Source organism: Gallinula chloropus (genome assembly GCF_964237585.1).
Source record: "Gallinula chloropus genome assembly, chromosome: 12".
NCBI classification, from domain to species: Eukaryota; Metazoa; Chordata; class Aves; order Gruiformes; family Rallidae; genus Gallinula; species Gallinula chloropus.
The window spans coordinates 12,705,988-12,730,054 of record NC_140097.1 but is presented as its reverse complement, the minus strand read 5'-3'; the positions used below and the strand labels follow the sequence as shown (position 1 = coordinate 12,730,054).

Here is a 24,067-nt window from a genome sequence, read left to right as displayed (position 1 = left end):
TGACAGTAACTCTTCAATTACTCATCTCTTCATCTGAAATTTGTAAGTTAACAAAGCACCTCATATTCAGCACTGCAGCAAGGTGGGCTAATTGACTGCTGGCTAAACTGCATCCAGAAAAAAAGTCTTCCAAAATATTGTTTACTTTGGCTCTGATTGTGCATGTTGCAGAGAATGAAACCCTCCTATTTCCTAGAGGTGGCATCCCTAATTAATTGAGACTGATTAGTTTCCTTTCATGTGCCACACAGCTATAGCTGTGTTGTAATGTGGGCATTTGAAATAAAGCAAGGTATAAAACCAGATTGTTTGCAGGGTGTCTTTCTTGAGGACAACCTTATATTTTTTTATATGGATTTTTTTTATCCTTGATCCAACGCTGCTGTTCTTGTAAGGGTCATAAATCTTGTTGGCTTTTAGAGATGGTGAAGATTTGAAAGTTAAGAGTGTTGATGTTAGTCTTGTAGAATTGCATATCATGAAGTAGAATGAATCGCCCATGTTGCATATGGATGGAGTTGTATGTTGAAGTACATGACTCAAGGAGTAATATGCTGTTCTACTAGCTTTTATTTTTCCATTTAGTTACATGGTGCAGCAGGAATTTTCTGCAGTACAAGAAACTTGCATTGAAATGGGGGTTCACCATGCTCCAAAGTACAGAAGCCTCTGAAGGTTGAATGTAGTTGTAGTCTTGGTAACCTGAGGTAGCTGTCCTCCTAACTTCCTGTCAGGTATTGGTAGCTCTGCCAGTCGTTCGAGATTGGACTGCTTGACAGAGAAGCAAAGCTCTAGTTTAACGTATGGTATGTGCGGATCTCATGTGAAATAAGCGTGTTCATTACTGTCAGTTGCAGTGGGTATCCTCTTAATTTCTTGTTTTCCTTTTCCATTTGATTCTTAATTATAGTGAGATTTGCCCTTCCTTGATTGGTGTTACTTTCAAAATGCATCTGTAGCATTCTGGCGATGAAGGTGATGCTCAGGTGCTACTTAGCTCTACAGTCTCAATGTTATTCCATGACCGGGCACTGTGTTCATCTTTTGGGCAAACTGTCCTGGCTCTTGGTCCAAGACAGGGTTCCCTTTGAGGAAAAGCTCCTTGACCCTTTGTACTCTGTACAGTATCCGCCTCGCGGGCGGACTCTGGAGCCGTTGTCTGGAATGCGTGTCTAATGCGTTCCACTCGGACCCTCAGTCCCATTCCATAATGTTAGCTTTAATTGGCTGGTTTTAAACTTTCATGTACAATTTGGTTGTACACGGTAAATTACCACCCTCTTCGCCTTTTCCTAAGAGCAAGAAACTAGAATCCAGACTGTGCTTTCCCTTGCTGCCTCTTGCTATTTCCCTTGCTGCCTTTTACTACTGCCCTTGAGCTCTTTTAGGGGCAGCACTCGTGGGTAGTGTTTCTGTCAGAGGACAGACTTCTTTTTAACTAGTGTCTTTCCTCTAATCTCCCAAATACTGTACTTCTTAAACACTGTGTTGTTTTTTTAGCCTGACTTCTTTAAAAAGTTGAAAAAGAATTAATACTTTTTCAAAAAATATCTAAAACATAATAGCTGTCACCGAACTCTTCACATGGGTAGATATTCAGTGAGTCCTGCAAGTGACTGACTTTTTTTTTAGTAAATTTTCACATATTTTAATTTACTACTTTGTGCATACGAACTTCAGGACAGTCAGTTGTATAACTAAACTTTGTCTTTAGTATGTAAGAATGGTTTTGTGCTTCTGAAGTGTCGAAATTTCTATTGTGGGTGGAACAACTGTCTCTGCTACTATACTGATGTCATCTAGGCTTAAATACTTGACTCAAGCATCAGCAGAAGGCCTTTTTGAGAAAGAGGGGTAGTTTAGTTATATGAGGGGAAAAAAGTTGGCAGTACTGCATACAAAACAAATTTTGCAGTTCAGGCTCAAAACAGCGATGAGTGTCTTGTTCGTACTTGGTAGGAATAAAGTGAAACAAAGCCTGCCTTCATCCTCCATAACAGCCTCATGAGCTCATGTTTCGGCTTTTCCTTTCCCTTCCTCTCCTGACATGGACTCTTGTTTTTTTCTTTCTTTCTTTTTTTATCCTTTGCTAAACAGACAGTAACTCTCCATAGTGTTTTTGGTCTCAACAAGATGACCAGTGGCTGATGATGCAGAAGTGTTGCATCAACAAAGAGGGGATGATAGTTGGAGCATTTCAGGTCTGACGTTTTTGGCCAAGGAGCTGAGTATTGTGGCTGCTGATTCCTCTCTGCACAGCAGGCTTGCTTGGGGCAGGAGACTACATTTCACTGACTCCTGTTGTGTGCCTCCCTGCTCCTTATTTGAGGCTTCCCCAAGAAGTTATGACTGGGAGTCTCATGGTTTTAGATGAAAGAGCCTGTTGTCTTGCTGAATTATCTCCTTTCTGTCTATGTTTAAAGCAAAGCTGGCAGGTAAAAAAAATCCGTATAGTGAAACAAAAGCTCTGTTATAGTAACATCTGAGGCAAGAATGGAATAAAACTGAAAGAACAAGCTAATGTTTTTTTCATTTTTGTTTGTTTTGCTTGTGTATTTACCTGTAGCCCTTTGGCACCTGGGAGTGGAACTGGACTCCTTGTGTTTTAACCCAGAAAAGCCTAGTCACGGAAATAAAACATCAGTATATTTCCCCTTTTGAATTAAAAATTGTTCTCATATTGTGTAATGTGGAATTTTAAAATACTGTGCACATGTAATTATGGATATGGCAGGGCTGCAAGCATGTCTTAGAGATTTTTGAGGGAATAATTGTGTTTAAACTATACTTTTTCAGATTTCAAGTACTCTAGTGCAACACTTCAGTTGCTAAAAGAAGTCATTAGCTCAAGTGAACATGACTTGTCAAACACTTCATTCATTAGAAGTACAATTGATACTTTAGTGGAATTAAGAACTTCCTCGTGACAGCTGAGCTTCTTGAATGTGTATAAAGGGCTGTGTAGATCACACAGCTTAGCCTGGGAGCACTGGTTTTAGTGTGCAAATAAACTATTAGAAATTTATTTATAAACTAGTTGTTTCATAGACGTGCCTGTTTGCTATGTATGACTGTTACTGTCGAGGTCTGTATCCCTTCACAGCATAAAGCCTTTGGACATCTCACTTGTGTCACTTGTGGCTGTTTGGCTGTTGCAGTCAGGGACCTCTAGTCATGACATTTTCCCAAATTTAATAAAGGTAAGGTGGGATAACTTGATTTCTACCTGAATGCATCGTTAACCATTACAAGAGGGGAAATTAGGGCATCGGTTTGGTGTGTCTTTGTTTCCCCCCCCCTTTGGTAAATCTTATTTTTGATGCAAAGGCAGTTCTGTCGCCAGCCAGTCCAGCGTGCGCAGACTCTCCCCCCGCCATAAAACAATGAGCACATTCAGGCACAAGTCGTGTTTTCAGTTATTAAAAAACGGAGCCGTCTGTCTCTGCCTGTGACTTTAATCTTTAAGCCTTTATTCCCTGTACCCCACCCCCTCTTTCTTTCCCCAACCTTTTGTTTGTGAAGTGCAGAGCTACAGGATATGTGGGCCTGGAGTTTCTGCATGTATTGTACATTCCCCTGGCAATTACAGATGTTTATAACCCTGACTGATGTTATTTCAGTATTGTGGATGGTGAAGAGAAAATTAAAGAATGCTTTTTTCTTTGCCTCTAGCAGTCCTTAATTATTTAATTTTTTTGGGGGGAGGGGAAGTAAACTTAACTTTTTTTCTTTTTAAAAAAAAGTCTTGTTCAGTGTGAGATGGGACATCTCTGAAAGCTGTGCATGAATCTTCCCATGGCCTACCATAACTTTGCTCAAGAGCTTGCGGTGCGTGCAGTGTTGCTAAAAGCATAACAGTACTGGATTTTTGTACAAAACAAGCTCCTTGGTGTGGGGTCTGTGACCCTTGGATACATTATTTTAAAGACCAAGACAAGGTAGTTCAGGGCTTGAAATGCTTTGAGTAGGATTGCATGAATTGATTTCCAGCTTCACATAGAACTTGGGTTTTCATTTTTTTTTTTTGTAGGAGAGTGATTTAGAATCTGATGAAATGGATGTTTACTTTTGGACTAGTGGCTTGCAGAATTGTTCAAGAAAATTTATTTTTTTTAGTCTCAGAAATAAGCTCTTCATCTGCATGAGGTTTAAAATCCATTTCTTAGTGGTGTTTCTTAAGCTATCTGGAGCTGCAGGTGCACTCAAACATCCTTGAATTGACAGAGTGAGGAGAGAAGAGAATCTAGTAGCACATCTGTGATCAAGGTGGTAATTTAGTGTTTCTTGGGGATCCCTGTGGACTTCATGATCTTCAGGGTAGTTTGTGTAAGGCGTTGAATTTCAGTAGAGAAAAGTTTAATGGAATCGTGCATTCCAAAGTGGTTTGGCAACACCTCTAAGTACGATTTTTCATACCTATACCTGTTTTCTAACTGTGTGTAAGCTGCTGTTTATAGCTTGTGCAAGTTTTGGAGTTGCACATCTAAGTATATAGTCAGTTTTGTCTAGCTACACCTGGTATGGTGATGGCAGTCCTTATTTCTGATGGCCACTGCATGAAACTCCTTAAGCTAATCTTTCAAAGGTATGGCAGAAGAGTGGACAAGGATCTGTAGTGAGATATCCCTTGGCTAGGCAGGACTCCAAGAAGCTAACGCAAAAGATAACATAAAAGTCTTATCCTCTGATATTAAACCGATGAAAATACACTTGAAGAAATTCTAGCAGATGTTTTAAGATCTTCATAATTCAGTAGTTCTCCTAAGCACCCAGAGGGAGGCAATAGATACTTTGTAGTAATGGTTCTTCAGTCCTTTGGGAGGAAAAAACCCCAATGACTAGTTGGTCATTAAGTGCAGCACATTCTTTCTATCCTGAGATAATCAAGTACTCCCGTTGTGTGTTGCTTGCGTAAGGATTGCTGAAATGTGCTGTTTCTTTTTGTGTTACAACACTGGGCCTGGATGTGATCGAATCCCAGATATGCTAATGTAATGACATCATCTGGTGAGAATGCTGAAAGAACGTGAAAAGATGAAGAACTGTGCAGTAACGCTGGTATAGGGCAGAACTTCAGTGCAGGGCCTGTATGTAACACTATATTCAAATACATGCAGAAATAGGAATGCACAGTGTCAGTTGTGCTGCTTTGGGGAAAAAGCATGTAATGCTTTCTGAAAAGTTAGAGCAGAAGTTCTCTGCCCAAAGCAGTAACTGGTTTCAAGGAAAAGGTGTAGGTGCTGCTTGCTGCTTATGTGCTCCCTGAAACAACCTTGGAAACTATATGAAGTTATTCCAGTCATCTTTCATGTACTGTTTTTATCTCTCCAGCTGTTCGTGACTGCTGTAATTCATAAGGATAGGCATGCTGGTGTATTGTACATATTCCTAGGCTGAAGCCTTGGGATCCTGTAGTATTGGGGTGGTAGCAGGCATTGCCCTGACTGCAGCTACTGCAGAGCCTTTCAGTCATCTTTGTCTCCACACTCCAGTGTTTATCATCAGTGGAAAAACCTGAGGGACAACATTCCTGAAGCTGGGAATGGTATGCCCATTTCTGTCTGGTGGGAACTGAGCCTTTAGAGATGAGATGAAACAGAAGCTTCCAGATGTGTAGAAGCCTGGCAGACCTGAGGATGGGCTTGCCTTCATGCAGGTTCAGCATCTTCCTAAACTCACTGGTGCTTGATTCCTTTTGTACTGTTTAGCCACTGTTTTCTCTTTCTGGTCTTGGAAATAGCTTCAAAGATGATGTCTGTCTGTCTAAACTTTGAGAGATGGGGTGGGCAGAAATGTCATACTTTGTAGTCATATTTTCACAACATAATTTAGTATTATCATGTGCAAATATGTTGGGTTTTACACCACCACCACCACACGCCTTCCCCCCCCCCCCCGTCCCCCCCCAGCAAAACTTGGTGGGAGATCATGTAGAGAGCAAATGTGAAGCTGATATGAGTCAAGATTATTAAAAAAAAAGTCTTCTTTAAGCTTTGTTTCTCTTTACCTGTTTGTTTTTGCAAGGTTGACTGTAAAGACTTGGACCTTCAGGGACCAATTATAGTCATTGCTTAAGACTGATGTGTAACATTACACTTACAGCTCTTTAGAACAGTGCAGAAGCATACATGGCCTTGATACCACAGCAAAATAGCTCAGTAGAAGTTTAAAACTTGAGCTGATCACTCATGAGGCCTGGGGAAAGCTTACTGGGACCTGGAGCACACAATACAGTCTGAGGTCACAGTGGTGTTTTACAAGTGTCCGTTTTTTATTTTGCACCTATTTCTGAAGCATGAACATACAGTGTTGATTTACTGTACAACTTACTGCCATGTTTCAGAAACCTGTTTTATGAACTCAACCTCTCTAGAGAGAAGGAACAGGGCACTTCTTGTGAACCTCTAAGGTTGAGCCTGATATCAATCAGTGGAATTACAGGTGATGCTTTTGTCTGTTGGTTGGAAACCTGGCAATTTGATGTGACTTCCTTGATGAGATGTCTTACAGTTTGGATGCCTACTTATGGTACTGACCATTTTTGTGCTAGGTGTAATGCAGACAGGTAGGGCAAAGAAAGTTACAACCCAATTACTTCGGGTGCTTTGCTTTCACATTTTTCCTATTATATGTCATGTATTATACTCTAGGGATGATGAACTGTATAATGATGTTCAATCTACGGTTAGGTAACTTTAGCTTAGTATAGTCTCCTAAACATTTAACTTTCCAGCTTTACTGGTATCTGTGCATATATATATATATATATGAGTGACACTTTAAAAAAGTTAATGCTTGCTAACTAATTCACAATTTATGCACTTTTGTCTTTAAGCCAAGAAAGAAATTAAGGCAGCTGAAATACCAGTGTTTTTAATTCAGCAAATGCTTCTTTAGTCGCCTGTGTCTGCTCAGAATGACTGTTACTTTTTCAAAATACAGGCTTTTTTTAAAGCCTCTTACAGTTAATGTTTTCAGCCTTAAAATAGATAGAGGTGTCATCTTGGACTCAGTGCACTTTGTACCTTGTCAATATAGAAATCCGTATCTAGTAATAGGTAATATTACAGAAAAAGACTTTGCTACATAAGGAAAAAGGATAATGTTTTCTCTCATGTTTTACTTCCATTTTCACACATGCTACATATTACATGGCATGTCTTGTTACAAGGCAAGGATTGTTTGCTTTCCTGTAGACAATGAGGGGAGAGCATTCCCGTTTGTGGCAACTCTTCTGGCTTTCTGCAGAAATATTTTGAAGAACAGGAATTGAAATGCCAGACCCTATTAGTTACTTGTCTAACTTGCTACATACTTTTTTCTTAAACTGCACTGAGGATTTCCTGTACTTGCTGCCTTTTGGAGTGGTCTTTATAGTGGTGGAAACTGCAGTGCTCAGCCGCTTCGCAGCCTGGGGCTTTTGATGTCCCTCAGCCAAAGAAGAGTACAGACTTCAGAATAGGTCTTCTCTATAACCAACACTGCTGACTGAGCAGTGTGGACCCTTACTGTTCTCCAAATAAGTAAATCAGGGGGTCATTGGAAAATGATACATTGAGAGATGTCAAGTCAAGAGCTCAGTGCTAAATTTTTTACTCTGTCACACGATCAAGTATATCCTCTTTTCCCTCAGAGTATTCCATCTAACTCCCAGGCTTCCTGTGCTTCCCTGTTGTGGGCTGGAATGCCCTGCTGCTCCACTCACACTGCAGCTCCTGACCCAGATGTCTGATGGTTCAAATGGGTTGCAGAGAGTATGACCAGAAGAATCCAGTGAGAAAACTTATTCAAAGTAATACTTAATTTGTAGTAAAAAGTAAAAATGTGGAAAGGGTGAAAACCCGACTTTAAATAATTGGTCTGTAAGCATAGTTGCTCTGCCTGAGGCTTACCTTTCCATAATAATGAATTACTTGTGTTTTAGGTCTCCAGTTGTCCCTCAGATGCATAGGGCAAGTCTGTTTGGTTTAAGTAGTTTCCCTATTACAGCACTGTCTTATAGTTCAGGTTGGAAGGGACCTTTGGAGGTCATCTTGTTCCAACCCTAAATGGTGGGCCAGCCACATCGAAATAGGTAACTAGATCAGTGTTGGAGTTTTACTAAAGATCATTTAGGTCTTCATGGATTGTCCAGTCTACAACACTTCTCCAAGGTGGGACTTCTTAGTCTGTGATGTCTTGCAAACCATCTCCTGATGACCTTCTTTCTCCCTGTGCTGTAGTTCCTTTCTTTGCAGGAGTTTTTGCTTTCAGCTTTCACTCAGTTTTGTTTATTTGTCTCTATCAATAAGTCTTCTGTTTAATATAAGCTTATTTGTATGCACAATATTGCAGTAGCTGGATCAGCATATAATCATAAATTATGGGAAGATGTGCCTCAGTCTTATAATCATGGAACAGTTGAAGATCATCTAGTTCCAGCCCCCTTGCCCCCCCTCCCTTTCTTACTGTAACCTTCATTGGAGGCCTTATCAGCTTTGTTTGTGCTACTTCAGCATGGCCAATCAAGCTTATTGACATACTGTAATCGTTACAGGCATTTCCTCCCTCTGAAGAACACAGGCTTGTTTCTGACACGTAGTTAGAATGTATTCAAATAAGATCCTCGGGTGACTTGACAGAGGAGAGGGTAGAGGCTCTCATTGCCTTTACCCTCTTCAGGACAGTTTTGCTTACTGGCACACCTGGGAGATGAAGAATAAAGTGCGTTTCAGGTGGATTCTTATGTGAGGTCTTTTGCAAAATAACCCTTTTATTTCTTCTACATAAGAGATGAGCAATTATCTCTTATAATTGCTTACTAATAAATAGTTGAGTTGAACTCAGAATTGCCAAGCAGTAACTGTAAAAGCCGGGTTATTTGTTGTACAAGAAATGGACTGCTAAGAAATATGTTGTTATGGTCATCCTACTTTCTCTTTAGAGCTCTCGGTTCAGGAAAGGCCTTAGTGGCTGGTTTTCATTTAAAGGGAATTTGTGCAGCCAGTGATTTGTTTATTGTTCAAAAAATCAAATAGAATGCATATAATTCTGAGAATTATTGTGCATTGAGAAAGAAAGCTGGTGGGTTGCCAGTCTTGTATCAGAGATATTCTGAGCTATCCTGAGGTTTGAAGCTGCACAGCTCCCTGTTTGTGCTTCCAGCTGCTGAAACCTTTAGGAACGGCATAGCTGGGAAACGGTGGTGGGACTCTTGAACTCCACGAGTTCCTGTTCCTTTCAAAGTGTTTCCTAATGAAAGTTGTGGTATGTGTTTTGATCCGTGATTTGCATTGCTTTGCAGAGGGTTTTGTCATGTGTAATTCATGAGCTCCGGTTGTGTGCACATCTCTGCCCCCCTTCACACCTCCTCTTTCTGTTTAAATTTGTGGAGATTTCCTATCCCATGAAACATCTTCCTTATTCATCACAATGCCTCCCCTAAGGTACCCAGCAAAATCCTGTGCAACCTGTGGCATCTCCCAAGGTGTTACTGTATACGAAAGCAGAGAATAATTTAGTTGCTTCTGAATAAAGATTCTTAACAAAAAAGGGGTGGGGAGCCTGGGAAGGGGGAAGTTCCATACTCTCTGCATGATATAGACAATATTTCCTGAGACAGGAGATACTAACCTCAAAGAATTTAAAATAAAACATTGATTTTATTATTTTTTTTGAAAGGGGAATAGGGGAAGCAAAAATGGTAGAATAGTCAGTCTTTTTATCCGATGTGCAGATGAAATTGATTAAACCTTAAAAACTCGCCTCAGTCCACCCGGTTTATTAATTGAAGAATTTCCTCTTCCCCAGAATGGGAAGTGCACATTAAAACAGAGCTTTGCCCCTGAGTAGCAATGATACTTGAGAACGGTACATTTTCTGCAATCCTATTTTCTCTTCTGCTTTAGAGGAAATCCTAACATGGTAAAAAGCATATTTCTTAAAAAAAAAAAAGTATGTTTAAGGAAGTCCTCTTTCATTTCCTTGTAAAGCATGAAATCAAATTATAGCCCATGGCCCGCAATTATTTTATTTTTACATTTCAAATTCCATTTTCTGCTTCCTTTCGGTGCCTGTGAACAGGAGTTATACTGTTTGTGCAAAGTCAGCTAAAAAGATTACCATGGACAGGACAGGACACAGTAGCTTAAAGAAGCCACGAGTTAGGCTCTGTGCTCCCGTGGCAATGCAGAAACCATTCACATGGGGTTTCGATCTGGCTTTCCTCCTCTGACCCAGCTTCGATTGATTGATTGATTGGTGCTAAGTCAGCACTACATTGATGGGGAATCTAATGTGATAATAAACTTATGTTTACAAAACCAGGTTGTAGTTGTAAATGTTCTAATATAGTTAATCTACTTCTGTTGAGAACAGTTAAGATTCTGCCTACTTATCGAAAAGGTCTTTCAGTTCTGCTTTTCAGTAAGGCTGGAATTGCTGGCTAGCTCAGTGCTTGGAGCTTTTAACCAAACAGTCCTCAAGGTGGGCACAGCACACACATAGCAATAAACTTTTGAAACTGATGAAATAGAAGCTGAGATGTTTTGTTGTTTGTGTAGGTTGACTATTTTTTTTCTTCTAGACCTAATAACGCCCTCTCATTTACTGTAAACATCACACTTTGCACTGCTCCATCTACACACAGCTCACTCATGGATTTGGATATGTAATTTCCAAGCATGCTGCAGGTTGCATGAACAGGGGGCTCTGAGTTCACATCTGCGCGGAGCTGCAGCAACTTCTGTGATGAGGTTGAAGCAGTCTTGTTCTGTTCCAAAAGAAACACAGCAATTGTAGTGCTTTACAGTGTTTAAAAACGCAGCTGGCAGGCTGGGAACCCACAGAGTGTTTCCTTGGGTTTTACTAACTGTATACTTTAGTGTGAGGATGAGAGGCAGTAGCATATAAACACTGTGGAGTTTGGACAGAAGTGTCTACTTCAGCTTCAGTGAGCAAAATGAAGTGTGCTTTATTTATATAAGCTGGGTGAAACCAGAGGTGGGGGTGATGCTACTGTACACGTTTGAGAAGTGGATCTGCTGCAGGAGATGGTCTGCAGTGTTGCTGCCCAGAACTCTGGGTAGGTCTGTCATCCTATGTCAGGAATCAGTATTGTTCCCTTGGAGATCTGGAGCCAAAGGCCACTTTAGGGAAACTGAGTTGCTGCCTTCTGCACTCCTGCACTGTGCCATAGTCTATAGCATCTCTGATTCAACTCCCTAATGAGTAGGGAGCAGCAAGTTACTTCCCTGATGACTGTTCGTAATCAAATATTGCCCAAAATTCAGAAGCCAGAGTGGTTTGGATGTGGTGGTTCAAAGTAAGGTAGAGATTTTCTTTCCCTTCTCAGAGAAGGCATTTTTGTTAATACCTACGAGTTCTGTGTTGCTCAGCTGGTGCTTCTTGCAGTCCCTTCTCTGTGCTGCTGGGCTTGTGTTTTTCCCATATCTGGCTGTCATCCAGATTCCTTCAGTTCACGTGTTATCTTTCTTGTTTGTTTTTCTTCACTTAGACTATCTGCTTTAGTTTTGTGCTGTGGTTTAGCTGCTTATCTTGCAATATAATTCCCACTTTTCCCCACCCTTCTGTGTTTTCTGATGACAACTAGTTTGCTTCATTTACTTTCTACAGGGCTACAGCTGAGCTGTGTGTCATCACACAAAGGACAATGATTGTTCATCTTTCATTTCGAAGGAAAGTGAGAAATCACACTTCAGGAGACTCTTTTTGAATGTTCTTGAGCACCTCATTCAGAGGTGAAACAGCAAATGAAAGGCTGCATCCCTGTTTTTTTTTTCTGTAGGAGAAGTAATTTGAATACCCTAATTTTACTTTATCATTGATTCTGTATGTCCTGCTTTGATGCAGGTAAAATATTTTTCTGGATTTCCTTGAAGCTTCCTTATATGCAGACCTGCCCTTCACATGTCTCTCTGCTTTGTTCAGAATAATGTCAGGTGTTTGCCTGCTTTGACAGCTTGAGGAATACTGGTGTTCCACACCACTCTGAACGGTGTGGGACCATATCCTATCACCTTTTTTGAGTGAAAGTGGCGGGTGTTCTGTGGTCAGATAGTGTGGGTTTATTGAGTGATACTGTCACCACCTTTATTCTTGTTGCTTTTGATGTTTCTGCTTGTTACAGTCATAATATTTTTACACTTAATATTTTTCCAAGTGAGATTATATACATGAGAATTCCTTTACATAATCCATCCTTCATCTTCCTCGGTTAAATCTTGTTCTGTGGTAATCAATTCTGCAGGACCAGTGTTCTTTTTCAGGAGCATGCAATGTGGTAATGAATTGATTGATTAATAGTGTGGTAGAGATTAATTATATTGGAAATACGAAGTTAGAGAATAGTAGCTCTGCTGTTACATGATTTGAGGAAAAAGTGGCAGTGATATGTTCTGCATTCTTTGGTTAATGGTTTTTCATCTTGTTACAAGTGACCTGCTAACTTTCATGACTAGATATGTTACGTTTGTGAATCCCTGTGCACTTTGGTTTGATTTCCCTAGATCACTTTAGTATTGAATGAGCTATTATGTATAAATAAAGGCAACTAAGGAAACGGGCTGTAACATGTCAAACAGGCTAGGAGAAGGTCGAGGGGTTGGGAAGAAGGTGAGTTATCAAGGATGGCTTATTAAATAGCTCAAAGGAAAGTTGAGAATATCAGTGCTATTTTTCTTGTTGCACAGGGGTTCTGTAAACTTGAGGATTTACATCTTGCTGTGCGTGACTAGTGTCCTGCTTTCAGCAGAGAAAATGTTAAGTTTCTTTCTAGTATCTGGTACACTGCTGTGGTTTGGATTTAGTATGAGACTAATGTTGATAACACACCAGTGTTTTTAGCTGTTACTAAGTTAGCTATGGTGCTTACTCTAAGTCAGAGACTTCTCAGCTTCCTAGGCTGCCCTGCCAGGAAGCTGGGAGAGCGTGGCCAGGACAGCTGACCCAACCTAGCCAAAGAAAGACTTCCCTACCATGTAGTCTCATGCTCCCTATAGAACTGGGGACGCTAGCTGGGAGGTGCGATCACTGCTCAGAAACAGGTCAGGCACTGTGTTTTATTGCGTGTGTGGTGACAAATTGCATTTGTATATCAATTGCTTATATTTAATGTTATCTCTTTTTTACTGTATTAAACTGTCATTATTTCAACCAATGAGTTTTCTTCAGTTCTCCCTATCCCACTGGGGGAAAGGGGTGAGTGAGTGGCTGTGTGGTGCTCCGTTACTGGCTGGGGCTGAGCCATGACAGCAGACGTACAAAACACCCTCTGCCTCGGGGAGAATGTGATTAAAGTATTTCTGTTAGTGCTATCCTCATCTTTCCCTTGGTTCCACCGCTGTTGAAGGGCAGCAGCTTCCCACCCTGTTTGGGTGCTAGGTCTCCCCCTGCCATGCCTTCTGTTCCATCTCGCAACATCTCTTGTGAGCTGTGGCCAGTTAACATTATGGACTTGGAGGAGATACAATAGTTGTACTGAGGCATGTATTTACTAACTTGAGGAGGCTTGACTATAATATATTTGTCTGGTGTATTATGATACTTTTTCTGGGGTTTCTGGAGTTCTTCCATAGACTGTGAAGTTGTTTTTTCCTTTGTTCATCTTCTCTTTGCTATGAATTGCCCTGAGGTAAACATTCTTGACCTTCTAGCAACTGGACTGATGTTTTTTATGGCTCTTTTAAAGTGTTGCTAATAGATTCATAAATACAGCAATTACAAGTATTTGCTTTATAACAAATGTATTCAAAGCAGTTGATTTAGTGTTTCAAGATAAAGTGGCCCTTATACTGAAACCGTGCATAGCAGTTGTCCCCTGTTGGAGAGAAGAGATGCCACACCATATATAACACATCTTACCAGCCACCCTTTCAAGGCTGGGTTCACATGCTCCTTTGGCATAATTCTGGAGCTTAAGGATACCCATGCTCTAGTAGTCCTAACAGAGTTAGCTAAAGCTTAAGCTGTAGCATTGTTATTCTACTAGATGTGCTTTTTACAGTTCTAATCAATTGCATTTGATAGTCCAGTTGTAATGATTAATTTCTATTCATTTTGAGGGTTTCACCTGAGTAGGAAGAATTAGTGTGGCATAGTTTTTTAAGAAATACACTTTGTATCCTCAGATGTGCACACATTCTGGTTGTTCAGTGTTTTGTCCCTCTTGAACTATTTTCATGCTGTTCATTCATTGTGTCCTGTCCTTCAGGTCTGAGCTTTTTGGTGTATGAGGTCTGAACCTTCTGTACAGCTTTGATATTTGTGTTATAATTCAAGCAAGTTTTAAGCTAATACAGTTCTTGAAACAATAAGAAGGAAAAATACTTCTCAAGACTTCAAGCCTGTCTTCCACTTCTTGTGGAGGGGTATTTGAAATGACTGCTGAAAATTCTGCAGGAGCTTTGGAAATGTCATAATTATCCAACTAGCACTCAGAAGGGTTTGACATTCATTATCACAAGATGAAAGCTTGGGAGGTTGAAAATAGTCATTTGTAACCATAATTTTTTTCCCCTTGTATCTCCCACCCACTCATTCCCCCATGCACTTCAACCTCAGAATGATTTCCTATCCTGAGTTCGTGGGAATTATGAACAAGGGTAGCTGTTGTCATAGCTATTGTAAAAGCTTTTTTAAAAAAAAGGGAGGGGGAGAGGTTGGGGAGGGCAAAGGAACAAGGAACTGTTGTATTGATTTCTTGTTCTTCTGATCAAAAGTTTAAGACGCATATTAAAAATACTTAAATTCTGATTGCTGCAATTTCTAGCTTCTATCATCTTTCAAAATGTGTTTTTTGACACATGACTCTGGTAGTTAAATGATAAATCCAAACTTTTTATGTTTAAACTTTTTCAACAGTAGAGTCTGCTGCACTTTTCTGGTATTCAGAATAGTTCAGTTACCTGGAACAAGATAGGGGAAAATTCTGAATGTAATTAGTGGAAGGCACTACAGTCATCAAAAGCTTCCTTGAAAATTGATTTAAGCCCATGAAATTCAGGTTGCTTCAATCAAAGGATTAAGGGTTCCTGACAACAGTGCATTGAAAAATAAAATAATCCATAGGCATGATAAGTAAATTCAGCCTAAAACTTAAGAACTTTTTCTTGAAGAAATCTAAGAATCAGATCTGTTTGTGGCTGTGAGTGATGTACATATTCAAGTTCTGTAAGACCTGAATTGGGAGTAAATGACAGTACATTGCAGGGTTTAAATTGCCTTTTCCTCACATTGAGGGGCTGTAGGAATTTATTTTCACTTTTATCAAATTTTGGACTGTAAAAGAAGAGGGGACTGATGGCTGCAGGTGTAGTTTATGCAGTGAGTTGTTGGCTCTTCAAGGGGTTGCTCTGAGTATACCGCTCTGTGCAATGTTGTGTGTTACTTTGGCTCTGCCAGATTCTTGGCTGCTTAGATGATCTTTTTGAATTGAGGCAAACGTCCTTGTGTTGCTGCAAGGGTAACTTTCTTTAATTTTTTTCTAAATACAGGGATAACATCTTTAAACTGGAACTGTTATATGGAGGAATGTGTGAACTATCACATGGTTCTATTTTCTTTATGATCCAGTGGTAGCACAGAATAACTTCAGATGCCAAAGGGTTATTTTGAAACCCAGCCCTGCCTTCAGTGCTTACTCTGACCTGTGTTTGTATTTCTGTACCTTTGTACATATACTGACAGCTTTTATGGAAACTATTTGAGAAAACGAACCTTAATCTTTTTATGCTGCTGCAATACTGACACTGAATTCTCCTCCAGGTGCCCAGATCATTGATTTGATGATGCTTGTAATAGATGTGACAAAAGGGATGCAGACGCAGTCAGCAGAATGCTTGGTAATTGGGCAGATCGCCTGCCAGAAGATGGTGGTGGTTCTGAACAAAATAGATCTACTTCCAGAGGGGAAGCGACAAAGTGCCATTGAGAAGATGACTAAGAAAATGCAGAAGACCTTGGAAAACACTAAGTAAGTCAACGGTGCTATTAACAGCTAACTTGTAACAAAGTGTTTAACAAAAATACTTCACTCAGGTTTTCCTTCCCGTGGGCTTCTGAACGCACTGGGATGTCTGGCAAAGGTGGCAGGAGTGGGAAGATTGCCAGAAACTCAAATGCAGCCCTGAACTTTTATCTGAAAGTGCCATGTGTAAAGAAATATTTTCCTATAACAATGCTTTTCGGTTTAAAGGGCTGCTTGGAGTTCAGACTGGGTAAAACAAACCCAGAATATCCAGGTGAAGAACTGTTTTGTTTGGGGGGGTGTTTGTTTTGTAGTTTGTGGGTTTGCAACTTTTGTTGTGTCTGCAAGTCTCTTTCTTTCACTCGGGCTTTTCCTGAAGTGAGGATGAAAGATGTGGTTGCCTTCACTAGGGAGAGCAGAGTGATGGAAGCTTTTATAAGGTAACGTGACTAGCTGGGATGGTGTTTGTCCTGTTGAGGTAAACTGGGGTATAACACAAGTGAAGTGCAGCAAGGTTTGTGAGGGGAAATGTGGCTGTTGTGAAGTGGGAAGGTACAGTACAGACACAGTATTTACTTAGTAGTTACACAAACTGAAACCCAGCTTGCTTTGCCTGGGGTGCCAAAAGGATGCTGACTCCCACTCTTATAGCTGTTAGCTCAGGCTTTGATTTGAAGAATGAAAGGAGTAGGTTTAGGCATACAGAGGGCAAGATCTCACCAGGACCAGAAAACCCCAAAGTTTGGTTGGACGTGGCCTTGCCTGCCTTGCTTATTTGTGACTGGAGGTCAGTGTCCCTTTTCAACTCTGCAGTTGCCACGCTAGCGACTACGAAGATCTTGGTGTCTTTCCAGCTCCTGTGTTCTTGGTCCCATTGATTTTGCTGGGAAAGGTACAGAGGTCACAGAAATGAAATTTGCTCTTGTGAACTTAGACTCCTACAACTTCAAGTTCTCTCTGACAGCTCTTGATGTAAGGGCAAATAAATACAGGGTGGCTTTCTGTGGAGTATGTTGCCCCTTGTTTTAGTGGAGATAGAGAAAGGATACACCTGCAATATCTTAAAACATTTTGGGTCAACAATTTTTTTTTTATCCCATTGGGATAGCACTGAGATGATAAAGTTAGGAAAACTGTAGAGATAATTATCTAATAGTAATCTTACAATTTTGTTTGATTGTTTAGAAGTTTAATTGTATAGAATGTGAATTATGTAGGATTAAAATTAATAGTTATTTTCTGTTTTTCATCTATGCCAAGATTTTTATGAGTTTTTAAGTGTTTATCTTAAACTGTTCAGTTTTTTATTTTGTCCTGCTTTTAATACTCACTTATTCTTGAATGGCAGTAACTGCTACTAAAGGTAGTACTTCATTCTTGGTTTACTCCAAGATCATACTGTGAATGATTAGAAAAACAGACCTTGGTAGTTGCATGCTCATAAAAAGAGGACAAATTTTTATAAGTAAATTAGTGTTCAGAAAGGCTTTTCATGTACACTGTTTGAATTAAATCTTCTCTTTGATCCTGGAGTACAGATGGGTCTTTACAGAATGTCTTGAAAATTAATGGACTTTGGCAAAACTGAAGGGGCAGTGAGTTTATGAAACAGCTGATGTGCTCACTGTGAGGTCTGTACCTCTAACTCCCTTTCAAAACAAGGATGTGTATCACAACAGCTCTCATTCCACCTGGAGAGAAATGGTCCTGTCATAATGTGTTAATTGTCCATTTGAACTCTGGATCCTAGAAATGCGCTTTTACTGGATGTGTTGGTGTATTGTTTTTGTAGCAGAAATTCAGGTTTTGCATGTGCAGTCTTTGCTTTCTGGTGCTTTGAAAGCATTGCTGACCAAGGCTTGATTGAATAGTGTCCTGTGTATGAGGCACATGTTGATTCATGACAACAGCATGTTTCCCACTCAAATTTGAATTTCCAAATGTATGCATTAACTGGGTTTGTATCTCTAAACTACTCTTATTAGCAGACCATGTGCTGAGAGCATTTGACAAATGCCTCTGACCCTGCTGCCTCCCCTGATGTGACTCGAACACTTGGCAATGAATTTTTCTCCAGAAATGGTTTACTTGTTGACTGTTACTTCTCCACAAGCTTGGGCACCCAGTTCCATAGTGGCAAACAAGTCAAATCCTTTGCAGCTACAGAGTAGGTTTTGCCATTGATGCTGGGGAAACCCTTGTAGCACTGTCAGGGCATTCCATGGAAGGTGGGGAAAAATAGAGGGGAGTAATGTTGTATATTTCAATATGTAAATCAGTTGTATATTCAATATGTATATTTCACTTGTAAATGTAACCTAATTGAAGCTTGCTTGTTCCATGGATTGATACCAAAAGTGAAAAGAAACTGTCCCTATGAATGGAACTTCTATTATTTTCATATACTTTTGCACATGCCAACTTTTATCTTTGCCCAGGGGCTAAACTCTGCTGACAAACTGGGTAAGGGTTTCAGTAGGGTTTGGTCATGTTTGGAAGTGTTGCCAAAGGCAGTACGTGATTATTCCATTTTGTTCTGGTATATGGGGAAAGGAATAAAGCATCTGATTCAGTGTAAACTTCTATTTCTTGCAATATACTGCCCAAAGTATTTATATGAAAATAAATTTCCAACTTTTTTGTGGTCAATCGTGGGCATTTCCAGTATGTTTTATTATCCCTTTTCCCAAAGTGCCTCAGACTTATGGCATTTAAACAGAGAAAGCGCCTTATGTGCTTCATCCCTGCTTGGCCACTAAATGGGGTCCCTCTACAGAGCTTAGTGTGATTTCTTTATCAAGGCACCATCATCTTCCAGTGTACTCCTTTTTTAAGATAAAATCTGTGGGAAGTAGGTGTCAAAAGGATGACCACAATTACTTTTGGCTTGAATCTGTTGCATAAGAATCAAGTATCTGTATGAAAGCCAAACACTTTTGCTTATTTTATTATTTTAATATATACGTGGTATTTTTTTAGATGATTAATCCTGTCTTCTGAAAAAATGCAGCAATAATTCAATAGTCAAGCTTCCCTTTCCCATATGTAAGCAAAATGAGCCTTTGGGTGACTCAAATACTGGGTTTCATTTTAGGGAACAAAACTTATAAATTCAGTCAGACTTTAAAAAGCTGCTGAATATTAATAACTTGAAGAGTAAATCTTTTTAAAAAGAAAAGCTAAAGTAAGATCAACAGTGAAAGTACAGATTTTCTCTGAACCTTTCCATCATTGTAGTTTGAATGAACTTTGATTTCAGGAGATGTAGATCTTTCCTGTCTACAAGTCTTGCAGTTTGCCTGCAGGCTCAGGTAGACATCATGTGCCTTCTTGCATTTGGCTTCTGTTTTGAAGGTTATGACTCTACAGCTAGGATTATAATTGCTTTAATGAAAGTTGAAAGCAGTGCTTAAGTGCAAGGTCACTGCAGTAAGCCTGGATAACGGACCCTTGCTTCTGAAACAAACTCTGAAGCCTCTTGGTTGCCAGCTAATAGTAACCAGGGTTGCTTAGTGAAGTCCAGTAGTGCAGATGCTAGTAGTTATGAGAGGAAAAAAAAGTCAGTTACACACTATGGGGTAAGAGCAGGTAAACTGGAATTTGAGGGAGTTTCCTCACCTTCATTGAGCCTGGGACTGCTTTGTGTGGATGCTTGCAGGAGATCTGTGGTCTAATGGTGGGAGTCTTTCTCTCTTTCAGGTTCTGTGGGTGCCCTATTGTTGCTGTTGCAGCAAAGCCCGGTGGACCAGAAGCCCCAGAGTCTCAGAATCCACTAGGTGTTTCTGAACTAATTGAGGTACCTTCTGAAGAACATAACAATAACAGCATAAAATGTGCTTGGACTTTGCCTAAGTGTTTTGGATTCAACTGTATTAGTATCTAGAGCTGAGGAGCTCCTGCATTAATGTCAGTTGTAAGGAACTAGATTCTTTAGGTTTCCTTCCAGTGAATGGAGAAGTTGAGGTTGTACACATCAAAAGTGGATCTTTTTCAGCTACTAGGGTTCAATGGCTTTGAATAGACATGTCTTATGAAGCAGGTATCACCATATGGTGAAATTGGTTGTAAAGAATTGCCAAGTATAATGAATAAGAATAGCTTTAAAGTTCTGCCACATCCTTGCTAGGTGTTTTATAATTGTACCACGGTCAGGAAAATAGTGAAGTTGTGAAGCCAGGCACTCAGAAGCTGTGTGTTGGGAATTGTCTCCTTCCTTCATGTGTGTTATGATCCAGTGTTGAAGTCCATGATTCTTTATTATAAACAACCCTTAACTTGCCTTGTTCCTTGAACAGAATGGACAGGGCTCAGCTGATGAACAGGTAGTCTGTATTTTGTTTTAATTCTCATTACTCACTGTGTGGCCTCATGACTCTATTCAAATACTGCTCTGCATTCAGAATGATTAATTTCCCCCTGGACTTTTCTTTGGCACACATCACTGGTCTTGAGCACTTGGAAACAGTTAATTACTTCCAAAAGACCTACAGGAAGCATAGAGGTGACTTCAACCCATATTTAGATTGGGAAGCTGAGGTACAGAGGAGTTAACTCCACTGAATTTACTAATTTTTGGTGCCAAATTTAAGGAAAGTAGGAAATCTTTTGGGATGTGTTTGTGTTCAGATCATAGTACCTGCCAATTTTGATTGCAATTGTGAGTGATTAGCACTTCTTTTAATCTCTAGGGTTTCTGTTTGGACAGTCTGAGGTGTGTAGTGAGGGATTGATTACCTGTGGAAAGTTTCATTTTTAAGAGAATGACAATACATGGGAGTTCTGGCATTAACAAGTGTAGAATCTTCTCTAGAGGGGTACCAGCTGCCTTTATGATGAAACCATCTCTCTCTGTGATACTCAGCCTTGTCCACTGCATGCCTTGCACATCTGCAAAAGGCAAAAAAGCTTGGCCTGGGTTTACCCTGTGCCCTGAATGAGGCAGGGCCTGGAAAAGCTGTGTGATTGACTGATGTGATACCAGCCCACATGAACGAGAGAGGACTTTAAGCAAACTGGTGTTTTACACCTTAGTTCCAGTAATGTGAGTTTGTTTGGGGTTGATTTTATTTGTGTGCAAGAATAAGCTCTCAGTTTTAGAAAAAACTGCTAAGTAAGTTGTGTTTAGGAAGCTTATTCTGTGAAGGGCAGGACACTTAAAATTGCTGCTTGAGAGCTGTCTGAAGCTTGTACTAGACTTGGCACCCTTTCTGTCAGTAAGATTTAGGAAAAGGGAGCATCTTTGTCCTGGAGGGATGCCACTGGTATTTGCAGACAACAGAAAATAGCCCTAAAGCATCATTCTTTGCAGGCTTTTCAAGGTCTTATTTGGATGCTTTGTATGATGTGAAGTCTAAAATACTTGTAAATTGCTGAGGTTAGGGTGCAGCAGCAGTCATTAAAAATCTAGGTATGTCTGGCCCAGGGCAGCCTGGCTTGTCCAAAGACAGGATGTTCCTCATGGCTGCAGGGCAACAAGAAGAGTAACTTCTTCCAGGCTTGTGGGAGATGTGCCTGTGGCCGTAGAACAGACTTGGCAAGAACAATGCTGCCTGCAGCAATGTCTCCAGAGCTGGAGATAGGCAAGTCCTTAGTTCTGCCTTCACCTGTTTCCAGGTATATTGGGATGTTCCCCAGACAAAACCTTTGAAGGAAATACCCGTGTTGCAGCTGTTAGTCAACTCTGAGACTTCAGTATTAGAAGAGCTGGGAAATGCTGCGTGAGCCCTGCCACTAAGCTTCAAGTACTGTCTTTCCTGTCCTTAATAAGAAACTCTTGTCCTGGTTCTGACATTACAACGTGGGCTTAACCTGTGGTTTCTGACCTTAGAAGTGGACAAGAAAGGCAATGCCAAGTTAATATGCTGACGTTGTAAGAGAGGCAGAGATCAAAGCGATTTGAACCAGTTCCACTGAAGAACTGTTGGGGTACATGACTGCATTTCTATCATTCCTGTAATAGGTCTATGATGATATGTTTTAAGAAACATAGTATTTGTCAACAAAACAGAAATCCTAAACCTGGAGAACTTCTCTAAAAAGTGGTACTTGCATAGCTATTTTTTAGTGGTTTGGCTCTTCAAGAAGTGTTAAGAGAAATCTGAAGGGGAAGTTGACTTTGAAAACTTATGCCAGTATGAGTTTTTCTGAGAGGGAGAGAGGGAGGGAAGGACTTTATGGGACACTAATATCTGTGTGTAAGTTCATTTTCACAAAATCCGAAAAAGCTGAAGTAGCAAAATACACTGTAAAATTGTACTGGGGGGGATAGGGACAGACACGTGCAGGATTTTTTCTTTGCTTTGCTGCAGTGTTTATATTGAGTTTGGCAGCAACTTTATCACCAGTGTGGTTTTGCTAACCAAGCTAAATGTGCAGCACCAAATCTTTCTAAGGCAGAAAATCGAACTATTCGTGCTGCGGAGCGCGAGTCTCCCCTGGCACGTGGTTGATGTGACATTGGTGTGTTCTAAGCTCATTGGGAGATGCCTGAAATGAGTAAAACTGCAAGCTTGTTCAATCAATCATCCACTTGCCTGCCTTTTGCTTTATGGCTGTCATGACTTTTCACCTGGGCATGGTGCTGCTTTTTATCTTCTCTTTTTAGGTCCTGAAGTCTCAGGCTTACCTGCCATCGAGAGACCCCTCGGGACACTTCCTTATGGCAGTCGACCACTGTTTCTCTATCAAGGGTCAAGGCACTGTGATGACAGGGACTATTCTTTCTGGCTCCGTTAGCCTTGGTGACAATGTGGAGATTCCTGCCCTGAAGGTGAGTCTCTCATTTTCACTCCCCCTGTTTTCCTGATGGAGACACCCAACAAAGAGGAGTGTGTTCTCTTCCAATCTGAAATTATTCAATTATTTTCAATGCCTGTTTTTTGGTGGGGTGGAGGCAGTTTTTTTTGGTACTATACTGTAAGCAAGTTCATAATAGGAAGAGGCATAAAGATTTTTTGAAATAAGGCAGCCAGTACAGTTGCCTGCTGCTTAGATTTGGAGAGTAGGCAGCTTTTGGCTGAACAAGCTTGGGTAGGACCCTTTTGGTGCTGTCAGTATCCACAAGTCATGTTACTGTAAGGACCTTATTCTTTCATTTGAGTGAATATGCAGCTTTCCTATTTTTGCCTGTACTTTGTGGGCAAGTGAAGGACTGAGGCGTTGTGGTTTCACCTGAACTATTTTGCTGGTCAGCCTCTTCTGTGATACCTATGAACACCTAGCTTATAGCATGTTGTCCTTCCCCTAAAAGTGATTTGCATAATACTCACCCCATCTTGTCTGCTTCCCCAGTGGTGTTTCTCACCATCTGTATTCTCATTTGCAACATGCGGCTCATTCTGGGAGCCAAGCTCACTATTCCCCTAGGGAATGTTGTATGCTGGGATTGTAGCTGTGGTTTCAACCTCTCCTGCTTCTCACTTGCCAAAGTTCCTTTCCTTTTCTGTTGTGTCCTACTTGTTGTCCTGGGCCTGCTAGCACAAAGGGGTCCAAAGACACAAGTAGTTAGGAGTTCAAGGCTAATGAGCACCAAGTGATGGCTCCTGCCCAAGGGGGAGGGGGCCCTTGCATAGCAAAGTTAGCTGCTTTCCTTTTGGCATAGCACTAGCCAAACTTCCTGTCGCTTTGTGCTTTGGGAGATGGGGGTGAGACAGAGCAGAGTAATTTTTTCTTGTGAAGAAAGAATGCGTAACTAGATTATATCTGGACATGACTGTTTAGCTCTTCATGTATAGTCCAAGAATGTTTTGGAGATGTAAGTTTCAGAATTTGCTCTTTGTAAATCTGTATGAAGTGGAAAATGACAAAAATATAGTGAATAACTTCCATATTTCAAAAGCGTGTTTAAAATGACAGTAAGACAGGTGTTAAGTGGGACTTTAAAAGATGCTTTCCTCCCACTGGAGGAGCAGTGAAGTGAAAGACAAGGTAGCAAATAAATAGGTCATTGACAAAGAGAAGCCAGACCAGTTGGCTCTTATGGCGTGAACAACTTCTCTCAAAGTTTTAGTTATCTTCAGTTGCTGTTAGTGAATCAATCCTTTTGCTGCCTGTGTGAAATAGATGTGTCTGTCCCTCTGAGTGGTAACAGTGATGGGGGAAGAG

General features: G+C 40.5%; 1 protein-coding gene across 1 annotated transcript in view; it reads left to right on the top strand.

Annotated features, from left to right (window-relative positions):
- The window catches only part of EEFSEC (eukaryotic elongation factor, selenocysteine-tRNA specific), a gene marked incomplete at its 5' end in the record, with an annotated part of 120,546 nt that overhangs the window by 16,772 nt on the left and 79,707 nt on the right, over positions 1-24,067 (top strand). Inside the window, 3 exons of the mRNA XM_084269498.1 lie at positions 15,763-15,970; positions 19,664-19,760; positions 22,569-22,733. Coding sequence (XP_084125624.1) covers positions 15,763-15,970; positions 19,664-19,760; positions 22,569-22,733 — 470 coding nt within the window. The remainder of the gene's footprint in view (positions 1-15,762; positions 15,971-19,663; positions 19,761-22,568; positions 22,734-24,067) is intronic.